General features: G+C 37.4%; 1 protein-coding gene across 7 annotated transcripts in view; it reads right to left on the reverse strand.

The window, feature by feature from the left end:
- The window catches only part of THEMIS (thymocyte selection associated), a 191,816-nt gene that overhangs the window by 35,139 nt on the left and 143,471 nt on the right, over window positions 1-13,206 (reverse strand). The window contains exon 5 of one of the 7 annotated variants that reach the window (XM_040965565.1): window positions 10,786-10,796. The exons of the other annotated variants lie outside the window; for them this stretch is intronic. Within the exon in view, the coding sequence (XP_040821499.1) occupies window positions 10,786-10,796 (11 nt within the window). The remainder of the gene's footprint in view (window positions 1-10,785; window positions 10,797-13,206) is intronic. 7 annotated transcript variants of the gene reach the window in all.

The following is a 13,206-nucleotide window of genomic DNA, read 5'->3' on the forward strand; positions in this document are numbered from 1 at the left end:
GTGCCAAAATTAAACATTATCCTCACACTAAGATATAACTTCGTTTTCTCCGCTAGTTTGGAACATAATACACTTGACATATAAAGAATATTCTCATTTCTGTTTTTCCTGTTTCTTTAAACACATATTATAGAGTACATTGCATGAATATACCAAAATGTCTTCATTTATTATGCGGTGGAAAATAATTTCAGTCATTTTTAACTTTCTTCTAATATAAATAAGGTTACTCTGACTTGTAGTTGATTTTTTCACATGTAACGCGTTTCTACTGACCACACATACACACTTCTGTGTAAACACAGGAGCTGAGTCACAATGCATGTGATTTCAGGTTTGGTAGATTTTGCAGTTCCCAAATAACATACTGTCAGTAGGAATATATGAGCTTCCAGTTTCTGTATCTATCCACTTACAATTCTGGTGATTCTGTGGTGATGATGATAATCCCTCACTGTGATTTTAATTTATAATTTATCGTATAACCCATGAGATCAAATATCTTTCCCACTGTTACACTAGTAGTATACATAGTCTTTGTGAAATGTCTATTTCTTAAACATTTATTTATTTTTATTGGGAAGTCAGATATACAGAGAGGAGAAAAAACAGGGTGGAAGAGCTTCCATCCGATGATTCACTGTCCAAGTGGCCACAACGGCTGGTGCTGAGCCAATCTGAAGGCAGGAGCTTGGTCTGGGTCTCCCACGCAGGTACAGAGTCCCAAGGCTTTGGGCCTTCTTTGACTGCTTTCCCAGGCCACAAGCAGGGAGCTGAATGGGAAGTGGAACTGCCAGGATATGAACCACTGCGCTTATGGGATTCCAGCGTGTGCAAGACCAGGACTTTAGCTGCTAGGCTACCACATAAGGTTGTGATGTGTTTATTTTGTGAAGTAACTAGTAGAATTTTATGCCAACTTTCTCTACTGTGCTATTTAGATTTTATAATTGACTAGTACAAGTTCTTTATTCTGAATACAAGTCCTTCTTAATGTCCTTGTTGTGTTTCATCAAGAGTTTTGCATAGGCTGTGGTTCAGTCTCAAACAGAGTCTTTAGAGAACCTTTCACCTATGAGTTTTTTACAATAATTTTTAAATACACTAGTTCATTTTGTGATCTTGATTCAAATTGTAAGAAAAATTTTATGAGACAAGGAACATTTGAGATTTATTTGGAATTTGGTGAATTATAATATTTATTTTTATGCCTTCTGATACTCTGTTATTTGTTTTTCAATATTTATAACTTAGAGGGTTATCTAATGAAGAAGTTGCTGTTAAAATGAAATAAAATGTGCCGATTTTTCTCAGAGCATCCCATGAAAATGAAAAGCAAGGAAAGTTGTTGAAGTAAAACTCTCTTGAGTTGATAATTGATGTTGAGTGACGTCTACCTGAAGGTTCATTACATTATCTCTTGACTATTTATACTCATGTACACCTAATTTTTTACATCATAAGTTGAAAAATTATTGTGACACTTGAGATCACGACAATATTAGGCTTATGTATAATGTAAGAAAAGATGAAGAAACACTGACATTCAGGATAATAGACTATCATTTCTCAAATTAGCTTCTTCACATAAAGTCAAATTTGGTGACTATAGATGGTTAAAGTAACATTGTTAGACTTCCCATGGATTTGGTAAAGAGGATTTTAGAGACAAATCTACTTCCATAAAAGTCATGAAGAAATTCAGTTTGGACAATACTACCAGAAATGAACAGTGATAAAGATTGTGATCTAATTACAACGAAGGTTGGGCACCTAGGTTTTGTAACTTGTCCCTAGAAAACTCTGAGACTATTAGAAATGACACAGTACTAAGTCTGTATAAAATAGACAGAGTTGTCTTTAGAGGAAATGTTAGTGAATACTCTTCGCAGCAACTTCACCTTCTCAATGAACTTAATGCTAGTCTTGAATGACACAATGCGTTTCAAGGAAACAGAGTTCATGCCTATCAGGTAATCTGAATACAAAAGTCATCATTTTTTATTCAACACTCTTTAGCATTGAGTGCATGTTTTAAAATATAAACAAAGTAGTTATTTCTTCTGACAGTTTCCTCAACAAACATTAAGAAAGTCAGCTAATATGTGCTCCTTTTGAAGATTCTCAGCCTTGAAGACTAAAAAACACTGAATAAACTGCATACATTCATTGTTAAAGAAATCATCAGTAAATCCAATCATACTGATCTGAACTACGTAGAAGGATTGGTTGCTTGAAAGAGCATAGGTTTGTTTCTCCAGTGTGACCAAATCCACCATTTATATTAATCAGCTTCTTTGTTACTATATTCAAATAATTGACTCCATTTAATTATTTAAAAAAAAGATTTAGTTCTACCAGCTTTGTAGTGTCAAGGTCCACATACTGTGAGTCATGTTTTTGCATCTGCAAGGTACACGTGGTGGACAGCAGAGTACAGGGAAAAGGTCACAGGTGAGCCTGGAACTGAAGACAGTGTACTGGTTCGAATGAAGAGAACGCACAACATCAAGGACACTCATCTTCCAACGACCCCAACATTTCCCAAACGTTTTTGCCACCTCCCACTTGCATGACTTTGGTAATGCAGACTTCACACGTGCGGCTTTTAAGGGATAATCAGCATCCAAACTACAACATTACATTTTTGGACTCCAAAAGTTCATGTTCATGCCACAATGCAAAATATTTTCATTGCGTCCCCCAAGGCTCCGAAAGCCTTAAATATTCCAGCTTGGCTCCAAAGTCTATGTTCAAATCTCATCTGAAACTCAAACAAAACTTCTTAGCCCCTGAAAAAAAAAATGGCTTAAAAATTTCAAAACATGAAGGTAGGATAGTTACAAGTTCAAATTTCCTATTCTAAACATGAGGAATGGAAAAATAGGAAGGGTGAGGACTCAGCCTTTACAAAAGACTTCAAATGCTACTATTCTATGACTGGGATCGAGGGCACTGAGGTGGAGTATCGGCCCAAAGCAAAGCACTTTACTTCTGATTGACAGGTGAGTAACTACATGTGTTTTCACCCTTTCTTGACCAGGCTGTATATTTTGCATACCTTTTCCTTCTTCACTTCTTTTGCTCCTGATTCTTGCTTTACAACTAATTTAAATGGCCAACTATAACCATGTTTTAGCTTAACTGCTGTTCTACCTGGATGTATCTGCCACCAAATAAAATAATCCATCTCCTATAGCTTTGTCCACCTATGAAGTGTCAAGGCAAGGGCCCCACACAGACATGTTATTTACTATGATGGAAAAAAAAAAGTTGGCCGCTAATCCAATTCACAAGAGAATTCTCATTCCAACTGGAATTTCTTCAATATGGCCTATACTTTCCAAATTTTTATCAGCATCCTTGGTTTTTAAACCCTCACCAAAACTGCCAGAAGGCTTTTCTTAGGTCTTCTCTGCTCTCTGTAGCTTGTTCCTCCAAATTCTTCCCATGTTCTTTCAATAACCTGTTCCAAAAGCTCCTATACATTTTCAGTCATGGTTGCATTGATGGATTCACTCCTTGCTGATATTCTGGGTAAGTCTCTTTTTTGCGACTACAATGAAATACCTAGCACAGGCTATTTATGAAGCAAAGAGAGTTAACAGTTCAAAGGTTTCAAATGCAACTGGTCTGACACTTGCCTTGGGTCTGTTGAGGGACACTAGGCAGGTGGTAGAACACCTACAAAAGGATTGAGCAGTGAGACAGGATGCAGTGTTCGGTAAGAAAACAACCGATTGGAAGATCTTTGCACATTACACAGGAGACAAAGGGCTAATTTTCAGAATATACAAAGAACTCTCGAAACATCATAACATCAGAACAAACCAATCAAGAAATGGACACAGGAAATGGGCACACACTTTACAAAGAAACAAACTCAAATGGCTAACAGACACATGAAAAAAATGCTCAAGCTCTTTGGCAATAAGGGAAATTTAAATAAAAACAACACTGAGGTTCCACTTAGTGCCAGAAAGAATTGCCCATATGCAGAAAACTTCCAACAACACCTGCTGGCGAAGTTGCAGAGAAAAAGGAACCCTAGTCCACTGCTGGTGGGAATGCAGACTAGTACAACCACTATGGAAGTCAGTATGGAGAACACCTACCACATGACCCAGCACTACCACTTGTAGGAATATATCCAAAAGACGTGTTATAAGAGAAAGCAACATGCACCCCAATGTTCTTTGCAGCAAAATCAACAATCGCAAGAACATGGAAGCAAGCTATTTAATAGAACACTGGATAAAGAAACTGTGATTCATCTGCACTATGGAATATTACTTGGCTATTAAAAATGAAATGCATTACTTTGTAGCCAAATGGGCCAAACTGGAGGCCATTATGCTAAAGGAAATGAGCCAATCCCAAAAGGTCAGATATCGTATGTTTGCTCTAATATCAGACAATATGATGTCAAATCTAGGGATATTATATGTGAATCTTACTCTACGTCACTTCATACTTACCTGTACCTTCTGTAATAAGATCTTGTGTTGTAATTCATTAATCAACCATCCATAGGAGGCTAACAATCACCTGAGACGGTTGATGTCGCTTTTGTCACTGTTATTGGTACTGCCATAAGTAATGAATCTTCACTGTACCTACATTAGGGCCCTAGGATACAAGAACGAACCCACAACGAAATGACAGTCTCCTACATGGCTGGAGGACTCTCCAGCTGCGGTGAGATGGACTTGGAACATTCACAAAAAACACACATTGTGAAACTGAAGAGGAGAGCAAAGTGGAAAGGAGGGGAGGACAGAGGAGGGAAAGGAACTTGAGGGGAGAGGAAGGGAGAGGCCAGTGCCAATGAAATTGTATCAAAAAACAATTTTAAAAAATGAGGCTTCACACCATACCTTTATGACACTATCTTTCAAAGGCTTGCTCTTAGCAACATAAGGGCCATTTACTAGACCCTGTATCCTAGAAAACTTCATAACCCATTTAGAAGTTAGCAAGGATAATAATCAAGCCATTGCACCATCATCCCAGTATTTGGCCCTGTTTAATTACATTTAGCAAGTTGAAAATGAGAAGAATACTTGGATCTAGCTGTCTTTTTCAATTATATATGAAAATCTCACTTAATCTACACATTAATATAAACTTGTCTTTCGCCTTTTGGTGTTTTAGAGTACACATTTAAAGTCACATATTTCTCTAAAATTTATTTAATTTAATTTTACTTTAAATACAACACATGAATAGAGAATTCATACTGAAATATTAAATATGAAGGAGCATTGACACACAGACAGAAAAACACATATCCCACATGAAATTTGGTAATAAATGCTTCCAGCCATTCACACATTCATTTTGAAGAGAGAGAAATAAGCTCTGTGGGATAGAGAGTAACAATGGTGAATGGGGATGTTTTAGCTCTGAACATTTTTTGAAAGTAAACTTCATGACACCAAGGTCTGGCCTCAGGATCATCTTAGCATTTGCGGTTCATTAAAACCTCTATACAAAGGCTTGGTCTGTCATTGTCACTTGCCAAGGTGAGACTCAGCCAGAAGAGAAGCTATCAGAACCAAAGCTGATGAAGGAAAACCCAACACAAAAGGATTTAACAATATCTGAAAGAAAAATCATGAGACACAAAGGGGGTCAATGAAATTCAAGTACAAAATATTAATCAACACCCTTATATGTAAACCAACCTGGAGCCAGTACTAAATACCCATCATTTCCAGACCTAAATCTGGATTACTTTCAGTATTTGCTTATATTATTCCTTTTTATTCACTATGATGCTCTATGGGTGGTATATTACATAACCCTTTTTATAAGAGAAATTCTCCAACTTTTGGAAATCCAGGAAATGACGATTAAGGACAACTTGAATGGTCAAACTGAACAAAATAAAAATGTTTTTCAGGATATTTTTAAAAGCCATGATAGAGAAAAAGTTAAAACAACTAGAGCAAACGACTGAAGGAACTTGCAAAACAGTAATCGTTATTGGTTATTGAAACCTTGCCTGTCACAATTATGCGATATTTTATTTAAATTTACATCTCACGCTTGCCTTAAAAGTTGAGTTATAAACAAGTTGTTAAAATAATTGCCAAGTTGTAACTAGCATTTGGTAGTAACGCAATTTTCCACCAGATGGCAGTCTTCCCCGACTCTTGGCATCTACCTTGCAGAGTAGCTCCTGGCTGACAGCAGCAACATTCTATGCGTATTCACCTTTGAATATAGGAAATCTGCCAGGACTTTGTGGTTTTAGGACTACATGTCTCTCATGTGAAAAGAGGTTTCCATGGAAAGAGGGTTTTTCTGTTTTGTTTTGTTTTGCTTTGCTTTCAAGGCATATATAGATCTTCAGGATAAAGGCTATTTACATAAACTTCAGGCTTAAGTTGAGCCTCTCAGGATCTCAGTTGGCACTTGTTTTTTTCGATGTTCATGACTCCAAAAGGCTGATAAATGCACTTGTGAATGTCTGAGTATTGTTTTTTTAAAGCACAGCCAAGTAAAAAGTACTCAAACGCTACCCACACCATCTAATCTTAGCTTCTAGAATATTTACTTAAAACATTTTCATTTTCTTGGCAAAGAGATATGTAAATGCATTTAATTTTTCTCTGATATGTGTTGGCTTATGTATTAGATTTGTAGATTTTACTCTGTTCATGGACACAAATATATCATAAATTCAAGAATATAGGCAGTCACAATGTTTGGAGATGTTTGCCTTAGAGAAATACAAACGGGGGAGAATCCTTTGACTCTGCTGCTGAAAGAAACAAGAGCACTCTTTCTAATGTGATTTTTATTTATGACTTTGAACAGATACTTCTTATACGGATGAGCCTTGTGGAACCAGTTTTTCAACAAAACTCTTCTCCCCATTTCATACAGAGAATGGGCCAGAAGCACTGTCTCAGTGTGCGATACAGAACCACCAATGGGGCTTTCAGGAAATAGGCTTCTCCGAGAGAGACAGATGGTGGCTCGGAGAGCGATAGCTGAAGTGAGGCTCTGGCCTTACAACCTTGAATCTGTCCTACCCACAATAACGGAAAATCACAAGCCATTAAGCAGAATTCTATGTAACTTTCACCTTGCTCTATCCTTTTCTCTTCTTATCCCCATTCTACACAATTATGCTAAAAATCCGGAGACTCTAAGCTATTGTTAACATGAATAAATCAGCAGATGTTATGATTCTGTATAAATTTAAGTTAAAAAAAAACCCTTCTTATTCTGAACAAAATTCAGTTATCCACAGAGAAGGGTACTATAATCCAGTTTCCAAATAATATAGCATATGTGGATACAATCATGAATAGAAAAGGAACACTTTGGGTGAGGAATTTAGGACCAAATTATTTGGATAAACAATGCCCCATGGAAATGGCCATGGTATGTTCAAGGCAAATGGAAGCAGAAAGCTCTGTTGTATCTCAACAGCGAGCAGTGATAGCATATTTTTTTCTATAAAGTGATAGTTGTCAATTTGACTTCTCTAATTCCTCTATTACTCATGCAATAATTTCTAGACTACTGCTTCTGACTTGAAGACTATTCTGACAACACATTTTATACCTCACCTTTTGTGCCTTGCATTATAATTTGTGGGCTAAGCCCTGAGTTTGCTTCTTCTCAAGTCCAACCAATTGACAGTGTGTTCCTGGCCATGTTCCTGCCCTTTTACTTTTTAACTTTCCATCGAACCTTCAATATGATTGTGCTAAATTAATTAGGCAAGAGACCCATGGGAGCTTTTGAGACTAGACCATTTCTTTGAAATTTCAAAAATGCCTGAGCGTGCATCCCTATGCAGTTCCTTGAACAGTACTGGTTTGTTGTGGTTTACTAGGGCTGGTACAGAAAATTACCACAATTAAAATAGAAACAGAACTTCATTCTCTAAAAGTTCTAGAGGTTTGTAACTATATTTCAATTTCTGCCTTCATCTTAAATTGACTCTTCTGTGTTATGTGTATCTGAACTCCCTAAACGTCTGTTATAAAATTGTTATTAGAGAATTAAGGGTCCACCCTTGATTCCATAGAAACATCAAGAATCTTAATAAAATGTGTTGCCAAATAAGAGAATCAAGGAAGAAAAAAAATTAAAAAGAGTTCAAAAAAGTAAAAAAACAAAAAGGTCCAAAATAAAAAATAAATTTCTTTTCCAAGGAAAAATGAATAGGAAGAGAAATGGAGAACATGGAATTGCTATAGAACGGAAGTTAACAAAGTTTACTTCCAGCTACAACCTACTACTAAGAGCAAAGGACTCCAGCTGGTTCAAAGGATTGACTGTGTGAAACACTGAGGACCTGCTTGGTGACGTTAACCTAACAGATTGTCCCAGATCTTTTTTTTTTTTTTTTTTTTAAAGATTTATTTTTATTATTTTTTCATTGGAAAGGCGGATATACAGAGAGGAGAGACAGAGAGGAAGATCTTCCATCCGATGATTCACTCCCCAAGTGAGCCGCAACGGGCCGATACTATGCCGGTCCGAAGCCAGGAGCCTCTTCCGGGTCTCCCACGCGGGTGCAGGTTCCCAAAGCTTTGGGCCGTCCTCGACTGCTTTCCCAGGCCACAAGCAGGGAGCTGGAAGGGAAGCGGGGCTGCCGGGATTAGAACCGGCGCCCATATGGGATCCCGGGGGTGCAAGGCGAGGACCTTTCGCCACCGCGCCGGGCCCAAATTGTCCCAGATCTTTAAACTACAATGACATTTGGTGATCTTCGATTTTCCAAGTATATCTATACTCTAGAATTCACTAGACTAGTAGTGAAAAAAAATATTTTTAATCTTATGAATTGCTAGGCTCACACCATAGCTACAGGGCAGACAAGCATTTATTCTGTACAAGGCATGTTCTGCCTGGCGTGCCCTCTTTGGCAGAATCACTGGCTTGGCATCATCACTGGCTTGGCACCATCACTGGCTATCCCCACAGGTATTGAAAAATACCAATTAGGGAATGGAGCCCTATACCTGGAGGCCTAGACTTTTCTCTGATGGCTCCAGAGGAAGACATAGGAAATTAACCGGGTTGGAATCTAATGGAGATTTTACTTCCCCCTCCCCATCTCCTGCTTTGTAGCTCTCTCTGAGACAGGAAAGAAGGAATATTTGATCACTAACATCCTTTAAGATTAGGTTAAATATTTGTGGTAATATTTGCTGGACACTGAAATTTATACACTGCCCATACTTCTGGGCTCAGGATGGAAGCCAAGTACTGTATTTATGACAGAGGGGAGGACGGAAGTTACCTATTAATACCTCCCAGTAACTGAGTGTGCCATGTTATAAGAATCCCACGGAGGTTTCGGAGTCTTCATTGGATTTCAATGTTGTTAAAATTGTTTGTAGCATGTAAAGTATAAACTGTTAATGGTCATAGCCATTACAAAATAAATAAAATAAATGTGATTCAATCAAACTCAGCTGTGCAGCAGGTGTACTCTCCCTTCAGCTGGGCTAACTCAGCCCCTTGTCAACACAAGGGTGACCATAAAAGAAGCCTGTGTGTTCTGTGGACTCACAATGAAAGACATACGAGTGTGAATATCTTGGTCACTTATTTACTTATTTATGTACTTATTTATTTATTTATTTAGGGATTTGAAAATAAAGCTAGAACATGGGAGAGGAGCCTTCTCCAGTCCTTGCCTAGTTCCAGCTCTGGGCCTCCACCCTCTATAATGACCAACAAGGTTGCTCCAGAACCCTCCCAACACCCCCCCCCACACACACACACACACTCACTCACACTCACATACACACAGAAATAGGAATAGATAAGCAGAGGACAATAAAGAAAGATTGGTCATCACCAAGGTATGAGAGATTTCTCTGCAACCCCCCCCCAAACCTGTTATGCACCTCAATTGTTAAAATGTCATTGAAATAGTCTCAGGAGGTTGTGAAGAACTTACATGTAATTTTAACATATTGTTTACTCAATGCTATGTCAATTAACTCCATAACGATATATATTGTTGCTGCTGGGGCTTTTAATTGATTGGGATCTTGCTCTCTTGGCCCTACCTTCAGACCAGGGAAGGTCTCCCCAAGAAGTGGATGAACTTATCTGGATAATAAGATACTGGACTCTATGCTTGGTATATGCTTGCAGTGAAGGTGTCTCAACTGATCTTGAACTGAGGTCTCACAACAGGGTGGAGGAGTCCACGGGGGGGGGGGGGGCAGGAGGAATCCCAGTACCTATGGAGCTGTATCTCATAATACAATGTAACCAATAATTTAAAAAATAAATTTAAAAAAAAGAAAAGAAAGCTAGAGTTTGATTGCAAATGGCAATGGAGAAGAGAATTTATTGATTGAAGCCATCTGTAGTTCACATATGTGTATGTCTCTCAGAGATCACTTACAAGAGACCAGAAAGTCAAAATATGAGCCATGAACACTTTATTGGCTTTATTTAAAAGATAATAATTTGTGTTTTGATATTACTAGCAAATGTTAGAACTAAAATTCAAAAACCCTTCCAATGTCTTGCTTTTGTAACCGTGTTTGAGACTGTTCCCTTGGCTCTCTGTGCTTCCATTGTATGTGTAGAGATGCGTCTGCGTACTTCCTTGCTGACATTTGAAAAACATTTAAATTTTATAAATAACACCATTGAGAACTCAAAAAACTGCCAATATTGTAGTCATGCAAGAAAGTGGTATCAACATGTATGGTATCTCACTTCTCAAAAAAAAAAAAAAGCATGATTTATGGACTCAGGGGCAGCATAAGAGAACACTCCACAGTCAGGGACACATGGATGAGCTCATCAGCAATGCTCAAACTACAATGAGCTTGCTGGTGCGTTCTCAGTAGTTTTTACTGATTAATAATTATCTCTTCCTCATTTAAATTGTGAGGTTTTTTATGTTTATTCTGATCTTGAAAACAACCAGTAGAATAGCATGGTTTGATGTTGCTTTTAAATTTTTACTTGCAATATTGCAGACTTAGAATTGTAGAAGAAGAACGACTCTGCTAGACATATTATGACTCTAACAAAATGAACATATGAAAAATGAAGTGAGGTAGACGTACCACAGTTTCTTTCTCCACTCCTCTTTGGATGAGCATAAGGGTTGTTTCCATGTCTTTGCTGTTATAGATTGTGCTTCTGTAAATACAGGATTACAGATCTCTTCTCATATGCAGATGTCATTTCCTTTGACTATATTTCTAGGGGTGGGAGAGTTGAGTCATATGGCAGGCTTATTTGCAGTTCTTTAAGCACTCTCCTTACTGACTTCCGTAGAGGTTGCACTAGCCTGCACTCCACCAGCAGTGAAGAGGGGATGCCTTTCTCCCCACATCCAATTCAGCAGGTGTTGCTAGTAGAGTTCTGAATGTAGGCCAACCTCACTAGAATAAGGTGGAAACTCAATGTGGTTGTCACTTGCATCTCCCTGATGTCTATGGAGTCTGAGGATCTTTTTATGTCTATTGCCGTTTGAATTTATTCTTTTGAATAATGTCTGTTCATATCCTTCATCCATTTCTTCACAGGATTATTGGATGTGTGTATTTTCTGTCACAGTCTCTGAAGCACTTTGTAAATACTGGATATTAGTCTCCTATCGGTCGTATAGTGTGCAAAATTTTTCTCTCATTTTGTTGGTCGCTTCTTCACATCTACTCCATGGAATACTACTCAGTCATTTAAAATAATGAAGTTCTACCATTTGCAACCAAATGGTCCCAACTACAGACCATTATGTTCAGTGAAATAAGTCAATCCAAAAAGAACAAATGCCATTTTTTCTCTTTGATATCTTGCAACCTTCATGAAGATTACCAGATGAATAGCCCTTTCAATGCTGTTTTTGCTGCAGCACATGGGTTTTGATATTTTTGTTTTTATTTTCATTTCTTCAAAATTCTGCACTGACTCATACACCATACAATAGCATCATTTCCTCTGAGAAGTCTTTTTTTTTTTTTTTCACTGACACATTCCTTACGCAGTAACATATCATTTAACTCCATGGTGTTGCAATTTTTTAAACTTTACTCTTGTTGTTGATTTTGTTTCATGGCTTTTTACTTAAGGGAATGTATAATAACTATGTAAAGGAGACTATCATATCCAGATGTGAAGATACAATATATTATGCATCTCTACTTCCAAATCTAAGGTGGACTCCCAATCAAACTTTGGCTATATCTTGACAATAGGATGCTGGACTGTCTGCCATTGTCTGTACCAGCAATGTCAGGACACACTTAAATAGCAGAGTGATGGAGTTATGACTACTCTTGAAGAACTATACTATTGCAATAGCATGGGGGAAATCAGTGACAGGGAGGGAGTTTAGGGACAGGGTAATGGAAATCCCAGAGCCCATGGAACTGTGTCTAAAATTAAAAATAAAATAAAAAAAAAAAACTTAAGAAAATCAACCAATAACAAAAATCAACACATAACTGTTTCAGAATGAGTTTCTAAAGCCTGAAGTACACAAAAATCTTGAAGCATAGTCATTCTAGAAGTTTATGAGCCTTGATTTTATAGCGACTTTTCCGAATTCTTAACTTCTGACAGTCATTTATGATTGTTCTGCCTTTCATTCAATCACTTATGACACCAACTCATTGTGCTAACATAAATGAACACATAATTTATTTTTCAGTCTATACAATAGGAAAACAACTGGCCTAACTGGTTTCTCAGGGTTACATGAGGATACTGTGGGTGGACAGAGCAAGCAGGAATCATCAAAACCCATCAGGTGACTTTTCTCCCCCAGTAGAAAATAATAAATTGCTCCTAGAGTAAAATCACAAAAGAACTGGTTGCCTCAGAACAAATAAATGAAGGGCAATTTAAGAAAGTTCTTTGTAAACAGTCAATATAATATAATATAATATAATTTCATGAAATGCATGAAAACTATGGAAAGCGGTGGATGTGGTAAACATCATGGGACTTCATCAAAAATAAAAAAATGAAAAAAACTACCTTATGATCTAGTAATCCTACTTGGGGCTATGTGTCAAGATAATAATAATAATAATAATAATAATAATATTGAAAGTTGAAGATAAGAGCATAGGTTAATAATGAGTAAAATTTTACAGTTTGGGAGTTGGCATAGTGGTGTAGCACCCTAATCCTACTTCCACATGAGACAATAGTATATCCTATGCATGCTGGTTCATTTTCCCCCTGCTCCATTTC

This window comes from Ochotona curzoniae, unplaced genomic scaffold (genome assembly GCF_017591425.1).
Source record: "Ochotona curzoniae isolate NIBS_2020 unplaced genomic scaffold, NIBS_Ocur_1.0 scaffold_3890, whole genome shotgun sequence".
In the NCBI taxonomy this organism is placed as follows: domain Eukaryota; kingdom Metazoa; phylum Chordata; class Mammalia; order Lagomorpha; family Ochotonidae; genus Ochotona; species Ochotona curzoniae.